This window comes from Natator depressus, chromosome 7 (genome assembly GCF_965152275.1).
Source record: "Natator depressus isolate rNatDep1 chromosome 7, rNatDep2.hap1, whole genome shotgun sequence".
Classification (NCBI taxonomy): Eukaryota; Metazoa; Chordata; order Testudines; family Cheloniidae; genus Natator; species Natator depressus.
The window spans coordinates 7,171,294-7,195,302 of record NC_134240.1 but is presented as its reverse complement, the minus strand read 5'-3'; the positions used below and the strand labels follow the sequence as shown (position 1 = coordinate 7,195,302).

General features: G+C 41.9%; 1 protein-coding gene across 1 annotated transcript in view; it reads right to left on the bottom strand.

Moving 5' to 3' along the window:
- The window catches only part of SLC25A26 (solute carrier family 25 member 26), a 145,865-nt gene that overhangs the window by 85,409 nt on the left and 36,447 nt on the right, over positions 1–24,009 (bottom strand). The window contains exons 4-5 of the mRNA XM_074957437.1: positions 16,202–16,306; positions 13,107–13,154 (exon numbers count right to left, since the gene is read on the bottom strand). Coding sequence (XP_074813538.1) covers positions 13,107–13,154; positions 16,202–16,306 — 153 coding nt within the window. The remainder of the gene's footprint in view (positions 1–13,106; positions 13,155–16,201; positions 16,307–24,009) is intronic.

Below are 24,009 nucleotides of genomic sequence, written 5' to 3'. Positions count from 1 at the left end.
AACTCTTGCCAGTTTTGATGGCTACAATCCTTTATTGTAGAGGAAGAGAATGGGATGAAGGGAAATGGTAAATATGGGGGAAAAGGCGTACCCCTCTGTAATGATGTCTGGGGGGGGGGGGGGATTAAGAAAGCTGTTTATTTTTCTAAATATTTACTCAGACACAGATTGACAAAACGAACTCTTACTTTCACACACACTATAATGCAAAATACAGCAAAATACTTGATTTTCATCCCATCGGAAAATTTCCCCTTTTCCTATTGTTTATGTGGGAAATGACCCAAGGAACCCAAAGAAGTATATAATATTTTAAAATCAAATAGCAATTTCATAGCAAAGGGGGCTGCCTGCAAGTGGTTAAACTAAAACGTTAAGCAAAAGAAAATAAGTGTGAGAGAGCGTTCTGCTCAGGTAGACAGAAAAATATAAGCAAAAAGTGCACATTTTAACACAATTCTGATATCTGCAAAGACTTTTAAAAGTAACTTTTTATACTAATTAGTCACAGTGGTTGGATATGTACACAAGCACCAGTTTGCCAACAATAAGTGTCTTCTGCCATCATATTGCTTAGGGTGCAATTAAAATGCAATCTATGGGAAACAGGTTATTACCAGTATTTAGCAGCTAATTTGTTAGGTAATGCCTTAACAAAGCCGTCCTTTGACTGCAGTGCAAAAGCAACTTCAAGGGGATTATCTGCTATTAAGACTTGTACTCAATGGTGATAGACTCTTTTTAGGAGGCCTGCATAATTGCATGGTAGAAGTACATGGAAAAGTCAAGTCGGAGATCCTTCTGTGTTGTGCTCAATTCTTTCCACAAAAAAAGCAAAAATTAAGCTTCTGATTTTTAAACACAATCCACAAATGAAAATATTTCCTGCTTACATGGCTGTTCACCAGCCTACAGACAGGCTCTAGATCAGGGATAGGCAACCTATGGCACGCGTGCCAAAGGCGGCACATGAGCTGATTTTCAGTGGCACTCACACTGCCCAGGTCCTGGCCACTGGTCCAGGGGGCTCTGCATTTTAATTTAAGTTTAAATGAAACTTCTTAAATATTTTTAAAACCTTATTTACTTTACATACAACAATAGTTTAGTTATATATTAAAGACTTATAGAAAGAGACCTTCTAAAAATGTTAAAATGTTTTACTGGCATGCAAAACCTTAAATTTGAGTGAATAAATGAAGACTCGGCACACCACTTCTGAAAGATTGCCGACCCCTGCACTAGATGAATGTGCCGAGATGCAAATACATCAAAATACATCTTTTTACCCCCACAGATCAATGCTCTCTTTATATATTTCAAGGAGGAATTCCCCCACCCCCAGATGTATTCTGGGGTTGTTGGTTTTGGGGCTGGGTTTTTTTTTTTTTTTTGTCCCTTCCTCTGAAGCCTTAGAGATGCCCACAGCTGCAGGTGGGACATTGGACGGGGTGGGCTGGGTGCTCTGAGGTCAAACTGAGAATTCTCTCTCATGTGTTTGGCTAGTGGTTCTTGCTCATATGCTCAGGGTCTAACTAACTGATTGCCATATGCAGGGTTGGGAAGGAATTTTCCCCAGGTCAGAGTGCCAGGGCCCTGGGGGAGGAGGGAGGAGGTTCAGCTTCCTCTGCAGTACAGGGCATGGGTCACTTGCTAGGATCATCTGGGCATACCTTACTGAACCGATTCCCTGCCACTGCAGAGGCCTCAGGCATTGGGGGCACCTCATTCCCTCCTGATCTCTGCCTGTGGCTCACAATATTTTTAGTCTCCTGCAGGCTGTAATACTTGAGTCTAATTATGGCGGTCAGACTTGAAGTGGAGACGGGGCTGGGTGTTTTTTAGGGGCCTGTGATATACAGGAAGTCAGACCAGATGGTTTGCTGTCCCTTCTGGCCTTAAGCATCTATGATTCCATATACTTCATTCTTATTCATTGCCGAGAGGTCAAGCAACTGTTGGAATTGAATCATAGAATATCAGAGTTGGAAGAGACCTCAGGAGGTCATCTAGTCCAACCCCCTGCTCAAAGCAGGACCAATCATCCCAACTAAATCATCCCAGGCAGGGCATTTTTCAAAGTGACATTATTAACTTCCCTTTTCTTCCTCTCTCTGTGCATTGCAGGAAAACAATAGCCCCAAAGGCATCTTTTATCCCACAATGCAGTCAAATGTTCCTTGACCACAAAATGAAATGGTTTGCTTTGACTTTTTATAAAATCATATAAATGCTGTGTTATAAGTCACGTTACCAGACACAAAAGTGTCGGTGCCCTATTGATGTGTGCATTCCTTTGATAAAGTACTATTGTTGAACTTCATCCATGGTAAGGGATTAGCATCCATGCATACGCTCATTCTGGCCTTGATTCAGCAAGGTGCTTTAACATGTAACTAACTTTAGGAATATGTGTAGTCTGGTCAACTTCAAGAAATGTAACTGATTTCCAAATATTCAAAAAACAGCAACAAACTCCACACGCTACATTATTTTTAGACCAGCATTCTTGGTGGGACTGCCATAACATAGGCTATTAGCATAGGCTGACGACACAAGATTTGCTTCGAGTGGGAACAATGAAGAAAACATACCTAATAAAGAATACACATCTGATTAAATTACGTTATGTGATGGCAAGTTTTGGACAAACTGATCGCCCCAGTTGACGCACTCTCCCATGAAGCCTTCAACTGCAGTGAAAAGCAGAGGAGGCCATTAATCATATTTATCAAGACTGTCTACGGTGGATTTCATGCAGTCAGGGGAAGCATGCTGTTCTACTACAGTGACAGGGAGCCAGGCTAAAACAAACTGACCTAATCGTACGGGTCACTTCCAGAAATAGAAGATATATTAGCAGTACAGCTGTAGAGGCCAAAAGACAAACTACTCTAGCAGACAAAAAAAATAGAAATGTGTGAGGTAGGCGACCATTGCCATAAATATACTAGGTCAAATCCTGCTTGACTGGCATTGTGTGCATTAAAGTCAATGGGGACAGGATCCAATTTAAAGTCCCAAAGTCTTACACCCGATGCAGCCCCCCAAGCTTTATTTTTGTTCCTGAATTTAAGGAAATCACAGTACTGGCTAAAGCAAGATTGGGGGCAGTTAAATACCTTGCAATCTCCCCTGTGAACTACTGACCAAGCACTTCAGTTTTGAGCTGTGTGAAGCTATTCCTGACCTCTCCCTGGTATTTGAAGCCAATGAGATCGCATTAAATCAACGCAGAATTTGGCCCCCTAGTCTTTCTCCTCTGCAAATCTGTGTTAACATCCTGGGTTAAGCTTCAAACAGAAACAAAAAAAACAAGAGCTGAGTGGCCCCAACTTAATCCTTAATGGAAATCTGTCCACATTACAAAGACAGCACACTGTCTATAGCATCCGATGAAGTGAGCTGTAGCTCACGAAAGCTTATGCTCAAATAAATTGGTTAGTCTCTAAGGTGCCACAAGTACTCCTTTTCTTTTTGCGAATACAGACTAACACGGCTGCTACTCTGAAACCTGTCTATAGCACTGGTGGTGTCTAACTGGGAAAGGCCCAAGACTGGAATAGTAAGCACAAGACAGATCTGAAATGAAGCCAAAGAACTCAAGCAAACTATATCTAGCTCTAGCCAGTACTATTAGCTCCTTACACCAAAAAACAGAAAAGCAATTTAGACGCAGCAAACAAAGGCAAAAACAGGTCAGGAGACTTCACTTTATTGCTTCAATAAAATTAGCAGAAAAATAAAAGTCTAGTGAGAAAGGGCCCCAGTGAAATAATACTAATTCTGTCTGCAGCTCAGACACCATGTCTGATTGGCCTACCGTTTCTGTATGAGCCTGTAATAAAATCATGTACAAGATATTTATAGTGCATCGTTTTTTTCCTAGTGAAATTATAGGGGAGTGGCATCAAAATCTGGGAGCTGCTTCTGTCCCCCACTCCTCCACATATACACACACAGACTGCCTGCTTCAGCCCCTACATGCCACCCCAAAAGTGTTTGAAGATAGCTACTTTTCTCTCCTCTACCCTTAGTTGCACCTTCTGCTCTGTACCTCCCAGGAGGCATTGCCCACCATCAGACCTCTGGCTTTCATGTAAGCTACCTCAGCTTTAACTACGGACAGACTAGCATCAAACTGTTCTTCAAATCTCGTGGCTTCTCTTTCTTTTTTTTTTTTTTTAAATATATAGATAAGTTTCCCATTAAGAATTTTTATTTAAAAATCATACACCGGGGGGGCAGGAGTTTGACAGACTTTCCCCAGTACTCAAAGATATTTGACAATGGGTCTGCAATCCTTGTGTTGATTTAACTCCTATTCAACTAAGTGGCAGATTTACCTGAAGGATTGGGCCCTCATTCATACAATAAGGAGAGGGAATGCACCTATAGGCAGGTTCAGTATCTTAACACTGCTATATTTCCAACAGGATTCCCAAATTCTGGTGCACTTCGGGTATTGACTAGATCAACCCAGATGACCATTCAACTTATGGCATGTTTGCAAAGCTAAGTGAGTTCACCAAATTCAGAATTCAAACAAAAGTAGACTCTTACTAAGTTAGTTTGATTAGCTTGAATGCCTTAGCCATGGTTCCTCACAACCTGGGGATTGTGACCTGGTCTAGTGGCCCATGAGCACATCATCACCATTCCTTTCTTTATGGTTAGATGGAATGCAGTGGGGAGGTGTCTTGAAACTTCCTGTTATATCATGTGGTCACAGTATAAAAGAGGTAAAGAACCACCTGATTAGTCCACACTTGGAGTGTCCTAGAACTGGGGAATGTATTCTATCAATTCATATCACATGAAAACTCAGAGATTCAAAGACATGAATCCATGTATTAGTCCTGAGCTGAATCCCACTCCCTTTACTTACACGAGTAAACCCCACAAAATTCAATGGGACCACACCCCTGCATAAAATAAAATGAAGAGGATCTTGCTGCTTACGTTCCCTTTTTTGGTTCGGTTCAGGGGCATGATTAATGCCAAGTCAATTTCAAGATGCACAGATTAGATCCCCTGCAATAAAGGTTTGCTGTAGGTTGACATTGCAGAAATCATAGGCGTCGTGTGCCCTCTAGTGCATGAAAGCTGTAGTGATCAAGGCTACCTCCATTCAACATGAACATAACAAGGAAATAAAGGAAAAAAAAGGTCTCACTCCTGACAGTAATCGTTTACATAGGAAGAGTAATGCCCAGATTTTTTATTGCCTTTCCCTTTAACTACCTAAAAAAAAAAAAAATGTCTGATCCTTAACAGAACTACAGAAACCTCAGACTACTAGGGCAGATGCTGAAATCAGATCATTGCTGCTAGTGTTAGTTGGGATTATGGCTTATCTCAGGGCAAAACGAAGCCTGTTGGACTACCTCTTCGGAATGATTTTCAGTCCCTCTCCAGCGAGAATTTCCCGTTTGAGTGACATTGGTTTCTATTGCCAGATTGGCCTGCCACAGCAAATAATCCTACTTTTGTACAGGATTTTTCACCCCTATGGATCTCAAAGTGCTTTTTTTTTTTTTTTAAAGGTATGTGTTGTTAACGCAGATATTGTACATATGTGCTTCAAATAATATATAGTCTCAAACACAGAGACTGTGTTTGCCCCTGTCCCATGTGTCTCTGTGCCCTCGCCCAGCCACTCCCCTGCCCCTGTGTAGCTCTGCCCCCCACTCCCACTGTCCCCATGTGTCTCTACACCACCCTCCCCGCCATGGCCCTGTGCCTCCACTCCCTTTCAGTCCCTGCCCCAGTCTGTCCTCCCTCACTAGCCCTTATGAGCCCCTGTCTGACCCCCCACCCTGTCCTCCCCCAGCACCCCACAGACCCTGTCTGCTGACCTGGCCTGACAAGCGCCGCGAAGGCACTTCTCTCTTTCCTCCCTGGCGGGGAGCTGCACCTTTGGTCTATTGCCACAGCGCCCTCTGGTAGGCAAAAGGCGGAACTGCAGCAACATTTTGGCAGAAGCTTTTTTCTGCATGAAAAATTAAAACTCTGCGGGGCTCATTAAATATGCACGCACGCAGTAGCACAGAATTTCCCCAGGAGTAGAGATTGCAGCACAATACAGAAGCTTGTAGTCTTCAAGATTGCTTCTTTCTACCTATGCACAACTCTTTCAGCTTCCCCCCCAAAACAAGGGAAATCCATCTCTCTGTGGCTGCAGTTCTCTGTGTTATATGTTTTAAGATCCCAGATCGTTAAAGCAAAGGACCTTGTCTTGGACTTGTCTTTTTAGCACACTCTCCTACAAGAGAGATTAACTGGAACATAGTGAGCCTTGTCACATGCAATTTTATTTGAGGGGGAGGGACTCGCATTAAGTTTCCGCACCAGACATTATGATAGCTGAGAGCATATTCTCTGAGTGGCTGCCAAACTTGTGGGATCAAGAGCAACCAGTGCCAAGAACACACCTCTTAGGTTATTAGAAGTCACAGCACGAGCAAACTAGAGCACAGCATAGCAGGTGTCTCCTGCTCCTTTTCTGGATCCTAGCAGATGGCTGGAACTCGTTTCTGTGTTCATGATTACTGCAGAAAGTGCTGTCTGCAAAATGCCTTATTAAGCTCCCTTTTAAAAGTCTCCGTTCCCCCTATCTGAAGCATGAAATCAAATAGGCTTCCCGCCAGACCCCACCCACATGCACATTCTTTTGAAAAGGATTTGCATTATTAAATCTTGTGTGCCCTAAATATGGCACACAGTTTTCAACATATCTTGCCTACCCACAGAGTCCAGATGCAACACTTTAGATTTTAAATACAGTATAATTTTGCATGTACAGAGCCCCTTGCATCCAGAGATATTACAGAGTCACACATTACAGACATGAGGCAGTGCAGAAAAGTGCCCCATGTCCAACATTAAACAGCAAATTGGTGGCAGAATCATGAATCCAGGACTTCATTTTTCCTGCTCTACCAATGGACCATGTTATATACGCTTATACACATGTGTCTAGCACCTAACTATAAAAAGATAGGCAAGAGGACCTGGCACAGTTAGGGTGATGAGTCATGTATCTGTACGCGTGAGATACAGGACATTTTCACTTTCTGCCTTGGTTCATCCAAACCAAAGTCTGTTGACCTTCCAGGCATGTCACATGGCCTGTTTATTCACACTGATCAATTACCAAAAAAACAGGGTTATTTTGTGGATTTTGGATGTTATTTCAATTACTTTTTAGACATCTATTTTTGTTTTTAAATGTTATTCTAGTGTGCCTAAAGAAGGTGTAATAACTACACTGTATATAATGCAAAAATAAATGATTGATAGCTCCATTTACCAATATTCCAGCTTGCAATCTAGAAAGTGAGTTTCCAAAATATATTCGAGCACAAGGCCACTGGACCCTGAACTATGGAGACCGGCCTCCCTATTTCACCCTGGAGAATTGCCTCAAGTACTTAAGGACCCTTTAAAATGAAATTCTCTTGCTAACATAGGGAGATAGAAACACACAAGTGTTCTACCCAAGAGCTAATGCACTCCAGAGCTGCGCTTTTCAAAATAGCACGGTGTTAAACTGAAAGGGAGGGAAGTGATTAAGGAGTACAGTGGGGCAGTATAGACACCTTCCAACAAGACTTATTTTTCCACCTAGCCCTAATGGATATTTCATTAAGCACACCACAAAACTTGTGCACATTTCCCACAAATGTTGGACTGGCTTTTTAACTTGTCTTCCAGTTCCCAGTCCTGTCTCAGTTAGTGTTTTGGTGCTAGTTGAAAATAGTCTTCAGTTTAAGAAACTCTGGTTGCCTGACAAGAGTCTAAAGCGTCAGTCATGCAAAGTGAACCATTCTAGACAGATCCTGAGCAGTTCTCTTTATAGCCTAAAAAAGAGGATTTCTGCTTAAATCCAGCATGTTAAGAGCTTCATGAGGGGAAAAAACAAACAAACAAACAGGTGGTTTCCCAGAAAACAAAGTGAAGACAGCTACTGTGTGCATTTTGTTAGAGAACATTATGTTTGGTTTTTCAAACAAGTGTTGTGTTAAGAAACTGGATTATTTGCCTGATTCTGCTAAGGTGTGTGTATACTGTGTGTATTAAATACACAAAAAGCTATACAAAGATGAAAGACCAAGGTCAACACTTTAATTGCACAAGTCAGAGAAGACTCCAGCAGCAACCTTGTTCTACCTTGTAGCAATAAACCTAAAAAACTCAGAGCCAAGGAGACCAGGTTATGTATATCAAGATATCATAACAAAAGGAACACACACACACACAGCTACACCCATTACATAGCACACTAGGATTCACTTGCAAACAAGGCTGACTGTTTTCTAACTACAGCCACTAACCCTCAGAAACTCTAGCCCACTGCCTAAGAGCTCCCCCACTTTCTAACTGCCTCCCTTGAGTTTCACCCTTTTATAGAAGCCTTTCCCAGAATGCTCTGGGAGTTGGGACTTTAAATTTGGGAGGGAGTAACAGGTGCAGCTGTTAGGGGGTCATTTGGCTTCTAACCGCTGCAGGTTGCACCTCACTTGCTGCCAGGTAATAAGATATTTCCAGGCTTTTTGTTGTTGCTTTTCTTCGCTTTCTCCTCTCAAAACATGGCAAGTTCTCACAGCCCCCTTGTGTATATGTATTGCCACATACTACAAAGTATTTATGATAGCCAACAGCTCCAGCAAAATTGTGTTTCGGGGGGGGGGGGGGGGCTGCCATCTAAGATGTCAACAAGATTTCCTCATAACTGGTTCACTCCCTTAGAAGGGATACAGCTGAAATGTCCTCTCCCCTTCCAGTAACAAGCTGGCTACTGCCTTTACTCATTTGCACTCTTGGGTACTTTAAGCACCATCTGAGGTAACACTCTGATCCATCTTCCTGAAGGTAAAGACCCTCCTAAAGATTTGAATCCACTCATCAGACCATGACTGGATCCAAACCCCCAGTGTTTTTACTTTGACACAAAGGCCCTGATCCCGCAATTAGCTCTGCTCAGGCACCATGGCTTTGACTTCAATAGGTCACATACACCTGCCAGAGCCCATTGCAGGATGGGAGCCCAAGTTTCCTCAGACAAGGCTAAGTACAAAGCGCATGTTTATTCACGACCATTCAAATGCCAGGCTTGATCTTCTAAAGCAAAGCTTCTATCAGGTTATCGGTAAGCAAAAAACCCCACCAAGAGCTGAAAAACACCTTTCTATTTCTTCTTCAGTTCACTCCTGGGCTGGGACAAGCATAAAAAAATTTCAATCCAGCTGTAATATGTTTAGAAGTGACAAATTATTGGGCTTTTTTAAATTAGCACTTTGCATTTTCCAAACACTAGCAGTAATTTACAACAAAAGTGACATTTCAACCTTAACTATGGCATTGCTACTGTGAAACTACCATATACGTGCACAGAGATGCATAGAGTGAAATCATTCATTATACAGTGAGCTATGGTAAACAGCGAGATTTGAAAGGTGCTTCATTTTCAATTGTGTCATAGTCTCATTGATAGCAATGTTCATTTAAGACATCGGTTAGAAGGCTGCATCATTAATGTAAATGGAAAAATTCCAAGGATAACTCAGGGTTTGCTCTCTTTTTCCCATGAACTTAACATTATGGAATTTTAACAGATGTTCTACTTGGTCATAGTTAATAAAATGAATTATGCAGGAATTAAAACTCTGGCTCAGTTTGCTTATGTAGAGGCTCAGCAGAAGTAGTAAATTAAGAAATTTTGGAGACCTTATAATGGATATTTTCTCCTGCCTTGCTGTAAGATTGCTAGTTTTTGTGAACACATTTTTCAGTGTTGGGGAAAGTGGATAATTCACACCCCCTCTCACTAGCATGATGTGCTTTCTACAAAATGGTGTACTACCACCCTAGAAAGTGTCTTTCTCACTTGGAAATGACATCATGAGAATTCCACTTCTTTTCACAGCCTTCTGCGTCCTGCCACTTATCCAGACAGGAAAGTCTCATTGAGCGATCACGTAGCCCAGCCCTCCTTGTGCTCTAGCCCAGCAGCTCTCTTCCGGGAGCACGAGCATGTGTCTTTCAGGCTGGTGTTAGTATTGCTAGGGCATGTGTGGAGGAACAGACCCACAACTGCAATGCACCTAATCTCCTTTGGGTTCTGGGGTCAGCTCAAAGGCAGACAGAAGCAAAATGGAGGAAGATGTAGGTACCAATAGGAAATGGGGTTTGAGAGGGAAGAGACACTAAAAGGGGAATGAGAACTTTGTGGAAACCAAAGGGGAAGGGAGAGACACATGTACTAGCCACCTGCCCTGAGTTAGGAGTGAGTTTTAAGTAGTGGCTCAGTTCTCCACTCTGCTCCTCTATTGAAGCTAATCAGTTTGTTTGGCCCTATAAAAAAAAAATCCAACACTGAGGCCCACATACTGAAACTCCCTTTCTTCTGTAACTAAAATGGCTTTGTGCAAGCTAAGTCTGAAGCATGCAAAGAGATTCCATAAACATCAGATTCAGCGAGAATTAAAAGTTACTGTGTGCATACAATACAGGGAACACATGGAGGTATCTAATGAATTAACACAGACTTTTATAGAAGACCTTCTGCTGAAGGAAGGAAGAAATGCATTCTAAAAGTATGTAGGGGGAAGGGAGGGGAACTCCCAGAAAAAGTTTCAGCTTTACAACATTTCCCGCTAAGAGTTCAATAATCTGAGTAAAAGCAGCATATCAAATGGACACTTCACTGCAAAGAGCGATATTTAATGTCACAAAATGTGATAGTCTTAACATTGTGTTAAATGGATAGGGTTTTTTGTTTTTTTTTTTAAACAGATCACCTATTATTTGTTTCATTTTGAAAAGAAACCACATTTCATTTGGCAATAATTTTTCTCATTCTATTGGACACATACTCCAAAAAAGCAATATTTCAACTGAAATCAGTTCTGAAGGATCATTTATGAATATACATAGTAGAAAGGACCCCAATTAAATTTCCGACAAAGTCCTGCTATTTTGGGTAAACAAAGTTATCTCGGAAGGGTCACACGCTGGGCTAGGAGAAGGGCCTGGAAATTAATTACCGTCTTGACATATGTCAAAACAAATTTTAAAGAGACTTGCATCCAGTTGTAACCATGTGTTTTACCTGTTAGTATGCAAAATCTGTATTCTATGGCATCTAAATTTATTCATTTATTCAGAACCCCTCAGGGAAATCAAAACAGCTTGTTGCCCTCTTTTGCCTGCCTCCAGATGAAATCGGCGGGAATAATGTGTTTAGTGAGCCAGAAAATAAGTACAGGATGAAGCTATGGTGGGGATTATGTTTCAGAAAAGCAAGTGTCATCTTCACACAAATAACTAATTTTTGAAATATTTGGAGTGGCTAAAATAAACTCTGGCATTAACATTTGTTGCTACTTAAAGCAACACTACATTTGGGATTTTCTTACTTTATGTGGTAAGGTTTACAGAACACATATATCTTTATCCCTGAATACAGTTTTGGGCATGACGGAAAGTTCTTTAAAGCAATGAATGCCGCTGAAAGCAGGCTTTCAAATGTTAATTAGTTAGCATTACTATCAATGGTCATATAAATAATGAACATATCTTTTCTAATGGTAAAAATCTATTCTGAGTTTTTTAAAAGGCTAAGATCCAATCCTGATTGCTTAGCTAAGCGACATTTAAGAACAACATACATGTGCTACACCTAACTAGACACAGTAGGTGAAGCACAATTCTGAAAAACATTTGTACTATTATTTTCAGAGAAAACCAATCCTGTATCCTTCTCCAAAGTGTTCACAATGCAATATCTACTTTTGCAAATGACAAGCCTGAACGAGAAGTTTAACCCATATCACCACATGTTACAGTCTAAGCAAAGGTTTTTTGTTTAAAGGTACTACTCAATAGTTTTTAGAGTGCAAGGAAGTTCTAAGATTAGAATCGCAATATAACTGTTGGGAACCCTCCCAATACTACTATGCAGAGGGAATCCATATTCATCTTGCACTCTCCAAATGAGAGCTATAGGCAAGTCACAGACAGAGCATATTCAAAGACAAAAAAAATCACTACAACATAAATGCTTCGATCATACAATCAGATTCCCGGGGACAGATCTCTGCTCCCATACTGAGTCCCATTGACTTCAGCAGGGCTTCACAAAGAATCCAATTACAGAATCAGGGCCAAAACCACAACTAATACCTAAAGAAAGTGACAACGCTGAAATTGCATGATGGCTCTGATCTTGTTCCCAATTAATTCAGCGGGAACAGACTGGGCCCACAAAATTCAACAGAAGAATTTTTAATTCCTTTTAAAAGAAGTCTCCCTCTTTGTCAAAGTGTAGAAATAACACGTTAAAGAAAGTGCAAATCCTGAGATTCACCAATATTTTTAACCTTTAAAAAAAATTTCAGCTTAGCTGGCTAAAGTGTACTTTCAGTATTTATCTTCCCTATGACAGCGTTCCTTGGATTTAGGGTCAAAGAAAGCTGCATTACATTTATACGTCTCGCTGTGAAAGGCTGTATGTATTTCTTACACAGGAACAGGGCCTGAGAGCCAGATAGTGCCACCCTGTGTATAAACACTTACTGGATGCACGTCACAAAACTTACACAATTCTACTAATACTTTATTTTGTACTTCTTCATAATTGATACATTTCCATTCGATTACATCCACGCAGCATAAAACCTAAGAGGATTGAGGCACAGATTAGTTGCCACTTATATATCGTAGATGCTTATTCGTATTTTATCTAAGCTCCCAATACACACCCATAACTATGGGGGGGAGGGATAGCTCAGTGGTTTGAGCATTGGCCTGCTAAACCCAGGGTTGTGAGCTCAATCCTTGAGGGGGCCATTTAGGGATCTGGGGCAAAAATTGGGGATTGGTCCTGTTTTGAGCAGGGGGTTGGACTAGATGACCTCCTGAGGTCCCTTCCAGCCCTGATATTTTATGATTCTATGAACTAGTAAACTTACCTAGAATGAAATATTTGTATTGAAAGTTTGCAGAACCATCTGTTTGACACAGTTGTACCACGATTTCTTTTTCCCAACAAGATATGACACAGTGCAACAGAACCATTTCAAAACAGAAAACAAGTGTTTTACCTCTCTTAATACTGTGCTTTTATAACCTCGATAAAGTCCTTGAATACCCTGTAAAGTAACAAATGAAAGCTTCAGCTATAGAGACTTACATTAGCAGATACTACAATTTACTGATGATTAATTACATGGCAGGTATTACACCCTTACTGAGAGCAAGATCTGAACTTCTAATGACTTGATCATATTGATTATAGCACTGTACACTGTCTTCCAAGGTTTACCACACCAGTGGGTTTTATCTTCCTTTCAAAGCATATTTAACCAGTGCTAAGAATAATCAGACATCCATTCACCTCAAGTAGAAAACAGACCCTATAAGTTGAATCAGAAGAGCAGGAAGGCATAGAAATACATTATTTCATACTCTGACTACCTAATATTTGCCATGCGCAGCTGCAGAGCTAGAAGCCTCCACTCTTCCAAATGCATATGTAAGCAAAGTAGTAGGATGTTTAAGTTAAATGGCCCACATGAAATTGGCATCTAGGATGACAAGCTGGCCATATGTCTGGTTTCTTAATTGCTCTGGTTCAGAGTCACTGTCAGGAAAGACTTTAAAATGTCATATCTGTAATCAGAGGATAGAATTTATGCACTGCATGTATAACAGGGCTCAGTTCTCCTTTCAGTGTTTCTATGACAGTATCTCCAAGACCAGTAGATCTTGTGGTTCAGGGATGGGATGGAAAAAGGAGAGAGGAGGATGAGCAGATGTTATTTTCCCATAACTGCAGTTGTCTGAAAGCAGCAGACTTGTAACCTCCGCCTAAAAAATGTACTAGCCCAGCTATAAAATCTGCTCATCCAGGCTCACCAGGAGGATGACAAAGATGGAAAAAAATAGAGCTAATTATTTTTAAATGACTGCTGGTTTTGGGTGCCTAACCTGACCCCTGAAAGGGGCTTGATTTTAAGAAGTGCACAGAGCTCATCCTCAGAAAATCAGTCATCCCCCATCACCCCACCCCCACTTACAGGTGTCTCAAGTTCAGCACCCAGAAGTTGGCAGATATTTTTTCAAAATGTAGGTCAATAGTATTTAACACTCATGCAAAAGAAAAAATTACCTTGGGTGCCTATCCCACAAATTAAATTCCAAACTAATGTAAAAGGACTTTGCCTGAAAGTATCCACTCAGCCTTTCCTCAACAGCCCCTCCCCTGTTTGTTTGTTTGTTTTTTTTTAAGGCGGAAGGGAGAGGAAGGGTCTGGAAATGGATTTTCCATCTTGAGGAAAGTTAACTAGTAGATTTTGCAAGGCTGCTCTATAGTTCCTCCATCTTGGATCTCTCATGGTAAAGTTTAGGACTCCGTCTGCCCTGCCTGCACAATGTCTGAAGCAGTTTTAACAACAACTGTGGATCTGAGCATATCAATGTTGCTAGCCCAGTTTCAACTACAGAAAGGAAGGAAGGTCCTGTGGTTAGGGCACTAGCCTAGGACTTGGGAGACCTGGTTCAAGTCCCTGCTCTGCTAAAGACTGTGTGATTAGGGCAAGTCACTTAGCCTCTGTGTCTCAGTTTCCCTAACCATAAAATGGGGATAATAGTACTGCCCCACTCACTGTTGTGAGGATAAATGTATTAAAGATTGTGAGGCATTCAGATACAATGGTGATGGAGGCCAAATAAATATCCAAGATTGATAGACAGTATGGGAGGTAGAAAAAGATGCGACAGGGAAAGCATGTACGTGTAAGGAGAGAGAGAGAGAGAGAGAGAGAGAGATTAGAGCCTCCACACAACACTTTAGGGCTTGACTACGTAGCACAGCAATGCACACTACAGGGGTGCAATTTCTAAAGCGCACTAACGTGTTGGTCCATGTAGACCCTGCTGGGTCTAGTGGACCAATTAATGCAAAACACGTTAGTCACACCCTCATGGAGTGCATTACCCCACTAATGCATTGACCTACATTTACGGAGCAAAGCAGAACAGAGCCAGAATCACAGTATTGACAAGCATGTGAGGAAGATGAGTGCAACCTTTCACAGAAAGGGTTTTAATATAGTCCTTGGCCGGTCAGTCTCTCCAGGGCCCTGATTTCTGGGAAAAGGAGACTCCAGAAATATCACGGAAAGCTTTTTATAGTTTGGAGTCTAAGCTGCCACTCAAACACCACCTTTGAAACTTAAAATCACTCTCTTCCCCAGCATTTATGCAGACACGTGCCCTATATTTCTTCTATCAACTGAGTTTGGTGGCTCAGAATTTCTTAGCCAGATACCTGGTCAGTAGCAGATATTGAAGCACAATGCTCTGATGACTGGATCCTATTGGCTTAAAAGGACACAGAGGAAACTTGGCCCGTGCTCCTGGGTAGTATCCAGGAAACGCTGGAGACACATCCTTATGGGGATTAAAGGGCGTTAGTGGAAACTTGTTTATATTTGGAAATGCAGGAAGTAGAGCTTAGGGGCTTTGCTCCAACCACCAACCTGCTTCACTCAATCCTGGAATAGAGATACAAAGAGAATCAACTCTGCAGGAAGGGATTCGGTTCTTGTGACAGGCCTCAGGCTTGATACAACCTTTCGGGTTAAGGGACGACTTGCCATGGAGGGTGAGTCAACATCAGGGACACGTGAAATGCTTTCCCTGACAATGGGTGCTCAAGTAATCTCCCCGGGGGATGTCATTTCTGCCTATCACACACAAGGGAAAGTAAAGGACCCAGCAGTCCCAGGCATGTGTATCAGCACTGCAGAAAGGATGCAGTACCATAAACGTTATGCTAATGACATTTCCTTTCTGCAAATCCCATGAGAACTTTAAATGCTTTAATTCATTAACCTTAGCTGTAGCACAGGCAGCTCTGCTACTAATGAGGCCATGGAACCAGCAGACTGATTTGAAAGAGTTAAATTACTGCATAAGGCATTACAGAAACTAGAGGATTTTAACCCATGTTTCCAGGTGCAGATGCCCCAAATATGAAGAGAAGCAACATAACTCGCTAGCATTCTATTCCAATGTAACATGCCAATAACTCTTAGCCAAAGGATAGTTTTGGAGAGTTGCTAGGAACATACAGCACTGGACTTGGAGAACAGTTGGAAGCGGCTATAATTCACAAGTCTTGATCAGACCTTACCTCTTGATATAAGGTGTTGGAAAGAACTTGAAAGATACTGGATGAAGGAGAAACTTGAGCCCTCTGCTTTACAACTTCAGAAGGAACCCGTATTAGACAGGCAACCTGTAAAAGAAGCCTATAATTAGACTACACACACTTGAGTCCACTTCCCTTATAAAGTTAATTTGTTTTCTTTTCCTTCCACACAGTGAAACCTGCAAAACGGAGGAACGGTTTGTATATTTCGGAGTCAACTTTAAAAACTGTTGGTGAGACACACATGTACTCACTGTCAGACAGTGCCGTGTGCTTGCTGAAATCAGAATGTACAATGCTACACTAATGAAAAATGGAAATGTCCTCCACAAATGTTTCAGTTTGAAAGTGACTCTCAAAGCAGAAGCGGATTTGGGGTAAGGGATCATTAAAGAAAAGGGGAAAGCTTGAAGTTATTTCGAAGTCATAGGAATCCTTCTCAATATTAGCACTGTAAATTGGACATGTGGGAAGACTTTTCTCCAGACCAATTTGCACCTGCTTGTTTTCCAAATAAGCAAGACAGCCACATTATGTGCTCTAGTGACCAAGACTGAGGAACACTTCATCGAGCATTGGATGGAAATAAAAATGTTTATTGTAAAGAGTCCCTTCAAATGCACGGTGAAGCTCAGCCACTGCAAGGAGAAGCAAGTACTGGCACCAATGTTTCCTGGCCTCTCTAGCCAACAGATCTGCCATCCAAGAAGTGGAGTCTCAAGGCTGGGTGCCATAAAGGGTTCACTGCAATGAGTCGCTCTCCCCAGCTGCCATGGTAGACTTATTTACAAAGTTGGTAACCTGTTATTGCGACACACAATAATCTGAGGTCAGTTACGGTTGCATGTGGGTGTGGTTTTTGAGGCATGGGGCCCCAGGCACTGTGGGCAAGTTTGTATGGCTGAAGCAAAGGGGCAGTCGGTGGCTGTTCAGGTGAGCAGTAGGTGTGTGAGGGCGTTTAGATGTTATTGTGAGGATGGTAAAGAGTTAAATAAGCTCAGTTTGAATGGTAGTGTTGCCTCAAGTGGCAAATTCCTTGAATTTATTTATTTTCTTTTAAAATTTGAGATTGCATAAATAGGAAATTACGTAACTTTAACAAGCGTGTGTGGCATTTTCATTCTGTATTTGTGGTCTGCCTGTAGTGGAAGACCACATAAAAAGAAGTACAGGTAAAAGTGCTACAGGAAGAATAACTCTAAGGTGCACCTCTCCCAAGGCAGGATGCAAGTAGCTCATATAAACATACCAAATCCCCACCCTGCTCAGCACTGTATGTATCCTCATATGCTCCTCTCTTCCTGCTTTTTTCCTTTGGAAACAAACAGGACTCTGCTCCTAAGCTTCCCCCTGAATTCAGCTAGGATCCTCCTTGCAAGGCTCCTGTGTTCTTGCCCCTTAAGTCAGTTTGCTGAGACACTCCAAGGTTGTTAGGTTTTTTTTACATACTCCTAAGTTGTGGCTACCAGGACTCAATTGATCTGGCTGTGTGGGTAAATCGCCCAGAGTTCCACATCTCAGTACAGGTACTTCCCTGTCACAATGGGAGTTCCTCATACTGTGCAGTGGAAGAACCTGATCCCTGAATCTTTTGGCTTTTCTACGTTAAAATCTCTGTCTTAACAACATAATAGCAGTGGTTTATTTGCATAGAATAGTAACTTACCACAACACTGGAAACCCTGAGAATAACAGGGTATTTTTAAAGATTAAAGACTAGATTCTGCCCTATGCTGAGGCCCTTTTACATCACACTGGCAGTGTAAAGGAGGCAGAAATGGTCCCTATAGAATCTTCCAGTCAGAGAGAGGTTCACTGTCTGGTGCAGAACTGATATAATGGCTTGGTGCCAGTTCTCTTCCCAGACTCTGGCAGACGAGGAGGGAGAGAGCTGAAAGAGACATGGTCAGTGTACTTGCACTCCTGCTGTGTGATGTACTGGCCTATAAAAGTCTTCTGGCCTTCAAACTAAGCTCTCCATCAGACTCAGGCTCCCCATGGACCAGAACACATCAACTCAAAGCGGCATCACACCCTGCCAGAACACCAGATGCAAAACCAGCATCTCCACTGCTACAATGATCAACACCCGCACAACACACCTTTCAGGATCCCTGGGTCTTACACATGCCTATCACAACACGTGGTGTACCTCATCCAATGCACTAAATACCCCAATAACAACTCCGTGGGTGAAACCAGACATCACTACGTTCTCAAATGAACTCACACAGAAAAACAGTAAGACAAAAACCGCCATATCCTGTGGGTGAACACTTTTCACAAAACCATCACTCTATATCTGACCTCTCAGTCCTCATCCTCAAAGGAAACCTGCACAACACCTTCCAAAGATGAGCCTGGGAGCTTAAATTCATAACTTTGCTAGACACTAAAAATCATGGAATGAACAAAGACACTGGATTTATGGCTTATTACAACAAACAATAACCCACTAACCCCCAGCCCCAGCTTTCTCCTATCCATGACTGGAGGGGTGTTAAGAGGCCACTTCACCTTGAATGGTCCCTTGAAATGTGTTAACTATTTATGCTCAACAATCTGTTTCACCTTAGCTGTGACACTCTGGCTTAGGGATGTAAATATCGGTTTAAAAAATTAACCGGTTAAAATTATATAATTTAACTGGTTAACCATTAACCGAAATCACTCCGGACGGCCTGCCGTGGCGGGGGCTTGGGATGGGGTCCCTCTGGCTGGCTGGCCAGTGCAGCCGGTGCAGCCCAGCCTGGGCTGGGGTCCCTCTGGCTGGCGCGGGGCCGCTGGGCTTAACGTTTAAAGTCAGTTAACGGTAAGCCTAATGTTTACCGGTTAACCTTTTACATCCCTACTCTGGGTACGTCTACCCTGCAACGTAAACCCAGGCTCAGGGCAGGTCTACATGTAAAACGCTGCACTGATGCGGCTGCACCGCTGGAGAGCTTTAATGAAGACGCTCTAAGCCAATGGGAGAGAGCTTCCCCCGTCATCTCAGGCTACGTCTACACTGGCGCTTTCATCGCTAAAACTTGTCACTCGGGGTGTGGAACAACCACCCTCCCCCGCAACAACAACAGAAGTTTTAGCGACAAAAAGTACTGGTGTGGACAGCGATTCACTGGCGGGAGCCGTGCTCCCATCGACGAAGCTACCGCCCCTCATTGGGGGTGGTTTGATTTTGTCACTCTCTTCCAGCGATGAAGAGCAGCCACACAGCATGCCTGATGACAGCGCGGCTGCAGGGCACATCCACGCCACTGTAAGGTGCACTGTGTAGACACAGCCTTAGTTAATCCACCTCCGCGAGAGGCGGTAGCTACGTCGGTGGGAGAAGCTCTCTCACTGAGAGCACGCTGTTTACACCAGCACTTATAACTATGTCACAGAGGGGTGTTGATTATTCACACCTCTGAGCGACACAGTTATACCAAAGTAATTCTGTAGTGTAGACCAGAGCTCAGACTCAGGCTTGAGTCCAAACCCCTCTTCTGTCTACCTGCAAATATGTCAGACTCAAGCGCAGACGTAGAGTCCTAGGCCTCTGCAGAGGTGGAGGCTCCCAAGACCTGAAGAAGAGCTCTGTGTAAGCTCGAAAGATTGTCTCTCTCTCCAACAGAAGTTGGCCCAACAAAAGATATTACCCCACGCACTTTGTCTCTCCAATATCCTGGGACCAATACAGCTACAACTGCATATAAGTCTCATCAGTCAACATAACAAAGTAGCATGGGGCTACTGTAGCTTGTGCTGGGGGCTGGTGCTAGAATATGAAAAGTACAAAGGTGGCTTAGACCCACCTTAGCCTGGTACAGGAAAGGAACAATAGAGAATTTGGCCCCAAAATGAAGTTAAAATTAAATGTGTTTTAAAATATTTTGCATTCAAAGGCAAGTGCACATAATAAAAAAGTAACCTGGATGAAATCTGTTCCTCCAAAAATGAACTCAGACTCAGAATTTGCAAATAAATTAAATTAAGCAACTAACTGGTATACATTCAATATGCCTCATGAAAACATTAAATTTAGTAGCTTGTTGTCAGGGTGTACAAATTGAATAAGCATAACTGGCAGCTTGTAAGACTACTTTTTTTTTTTTAAACACGGTATAAAGTTCAACGTCTGTATTCAAAAGTGGCTATGAAATAAATTCTCTTGTAACTTGCACGCACAACAGGATGGGCTAGCAATAGCCAAGAGTCATTCCAAAGAGGCACCACTCCATGTGTGCTTCAATTCCAGGGGTCAAAAACAACAAATGACCCCAATATGTCAAGAAAATAAGAATTGTCAACTTTTTTTTGTAGTTCAGCATAAATATTTATAGAACTTCATGCTTCATAACACTCCATGTCCTTACATTAGCTTTTTATTCCTTAAAGTATGGCGGCAGGAAGAAAACTTTGTTTTTCATCTGAAAGCCTTTTTAATCTACCCATCCAAGGGGGTACAAAGAGCCCAGCGTGGCTTCCTGACTTCTGTGGCGTTGCAATTTTGGCATGAGAGGGGTGGCTACAAAGTAATGTATCTATTTTCTCCAGATATTTGCAGTGCCTTCCATTTTGTTTCATATTAACTTTGATGTTTTTCCGATTTGAATTTGAGCTACAAGGGAATATTTCACTGCACAAGAACAAAAACAAGTGATTGCATTGTACTGGTATGAAAGAAAGTAACAGCTAATGTCATCCCAGGGTCTATTGTCAGACTGGTTCCATAGGGCACTCGTTGCTCACAAAGTTTTTGTGCAAAGACTGTTGCAACTAGACAGAACACCGACATTTTCACTGTACATCTGAACTTACGACTCGTTACCTTATTGTTTTTGCATGTGGATCTTACTATCAACAACTACTAAGCATTCTTCTGATGTGATCCGAGCCCTCACCTTCAAAGGGACAGCATGCAGAATTAATGTCACACCTGCCTATTGGGGCACAGGATGAAAATGTAACAACCTCAACTTCAGGGGGGGGAGTTACACGACTTTTCAATTGATTTACCATACTCAGATTTAAAGCACTTCAGTGGCTTACAGGTAACGCAGCATGAATTAAGATAATGCAATCAATACACGTTCTATCATTTGCTTTCTTAGCACAGTATGTACCAGTGATGCTTTTCATCCAAAGACACTGGCCTTCAGCTTTAAATGACTATTGACTCAGAAGAGCCTAGTGTAAAATTTTAAGCTACATGAGTACATCTGTCCCTCACAAATGCCCCTGAGTTTCAGATTATGCAGGGTTAAATCTACAGTTCTAGGTCACAATCTCCTAATGACGTCCACAAGGACAGACTCCCTGCATTTGCCCAGAACTCACTGCTGTATTGGGGTCTTCGGGAAAGTTAATGAAACAGTGTTGCTAAAACAGGAGTAGGAGCAATCACATGCATTCGTTGGCATTGTTTCTGGCATATAAGCAAGTACAGAATGTTGGCTTCCTACATGGTGACATCCCATTGACTATCCTGATCACAACATATTCCCACAAAGCAGCACTTGGCCTCGGTTTACTTTTATATTCTCGACTTCATATCTATACGCACACTAGCCATGACACAGGACCTGTTAAAAAGAGAGAAATTAAAAATGCACACTTGTCTTCAGCAACAGCTAGCTTCACAGCACCTGTCTGGATTCTGCACATAGACACTCTGCAAACTCAGTAACAGAAGTTAATGTTGCACAGACAGACACCACGGACTCATGGAGAACAATGCAGTCCAGAACACACTTACTGTGCACTCAGTACACCAAGAACTTAGAATCCAGTTCATCCCTGGTGCAATCCCACTGACTGCAGTGAAGCTAAAAGAGGAATGAATTTGGCCCTCTGTTTCTGTCAGAAGGTTATATCCCGTCATCGTCTCTGGATACATAGAGACAGGCTCCAGATAACCTCAACCTTCATTAAGGCACCACACAATTGTTCTGACTGGCCTCTGTATATGGGGCAAAACTGATTTCTGTTAGGGAGCTCTTGGCCCATGGAAGTCAGTGAAAAAGCAGACAGTGTAGGATCCTGATTATTGCTTAGAGAGAAAATGGCTTTTGCCATATATATATTATTTCCCAAAAGATCATTATGAACTCTGGCAATATACAGTGCTATGCAATCTCTTAGGACTTCAGTCTGAAGTTTACAGGCTCCCCCTCAGTGTGCCCATACATACTAATCATGAAATCTGAACAAAGGGTGAAGTACTTTAGATATAAGCTCAAATAATAAAAATTGGTCTTAATGGCATCATTATGCTTCTAGCTTTATTTTACAGAGCAGGCTGGCTAATGTGACACTATTAGCACCTGTTGTCTTATTACCCTTTTAGTGTTATAATTATGGCTGGAAAGAGTCATGAATTTCAAAACATTTGGTCTTAAATCATTACCAGATGAACCTTGTGAAATGTGTAATGAGTCATAAATCTAAGCGCACTTCTAATTTTCTAGTTGTGTTTGCTTGTTGGGGGCAATTGCCACTAAAAATGTGTGTATTTTATCATTAGCACTTACCCTCATCTTGCTAAGAGGGTATATTTTTCAAATTAACAGAAGGAAACATGCAGTTTTTCCATCTCTGCAAAAAAAAATGTCTTAACTACTAGACTTCACCTGTGTATCAAGATTGCCATCTTCTGGTCAGAACTGGATTCGAATACGCTTTAGCTCAATTATTATTGCTAGTGCCTGAAGTCCAAACTCCGGAAGCCCAAATATAGATCTAATTTTCTAGTTAAATCAGTCCAAACTCCTGCACAGACACTTAATTTTGGTGTATGTGGCTATTTCAATGTAATTGAACCCTGTTCCTAATCAACTGCAGCAAAGTCAAAATAAGTCTGGTTTAAACTGAAATAGGAGCACCTACATCACACTTTAAAAAACACACTCACTTAAACCACCGCAACCTCCTCATGTGGGCAAGCCCTTGTTGTAAGTAAACACTGGGATTTTCAGCGTCACTCGGTGTTGACCTGTTGACAGGAGTATTATCACTGACTTCAACAGGAGCAAAGTTAGGCCAGTGCTGAGCACTTTTGAAAATTCCACCTTATGTTGCATATAAAAGTTTGTAGAGAAGATTAGTTCTTGGAAAACTTTTATCTCACTTAGGAGGAGGCAAATAACTAAAAGGTGCTTAGTACAAGCTGATTAATAACAGAAGAAGAAGACAGGCCTTCTCATAACTGTACATGAGTTTTTCATGAGGAACACCTGTGATCATGCCGTAGATAGGGAACAGTGAAAGCACAAAGAAGAGATTATCCAGAGGACCTTAAAGATATGTGCAGATCACCACTGATATTAGAGAAATCAGCAAAGGTCAGAGCTCAAACAGTGTGATGATAATTGCTAAAGAAAGGACCAATCCAGAGAGGTAAAAGCATTTCCACCATTATTCAGTGGTATACAGTACTTCCTTTCAGTCCCACCAGCTACTTCATATTCCCACTCACTCTCTGGCCATCTTATTCAACTGAATTGACTAATAGGGGAATGGAGACACTGTAATGATTCACAATTCCTCCATTTCCCATCCTAAAGGGACTGAGAATGTTGGCTTGGGGTAAATGACATCTCTCTCTATCATTCTGAGAAGCAAGGTCATTATGAATCAGAACAGAAGGGTACAGCACTGTCCAATAAGAGTTATAATGCAATCACTAAATTCAGCGCTACTGAACATATTATCAAAGCTTGTAAAATCTGCTTACTTGAAGTTTTGCATTTTTACATATATCAGTAAAACCAACCAGAAATCCCTTTGCGATTGGGCTGAAAAACTGC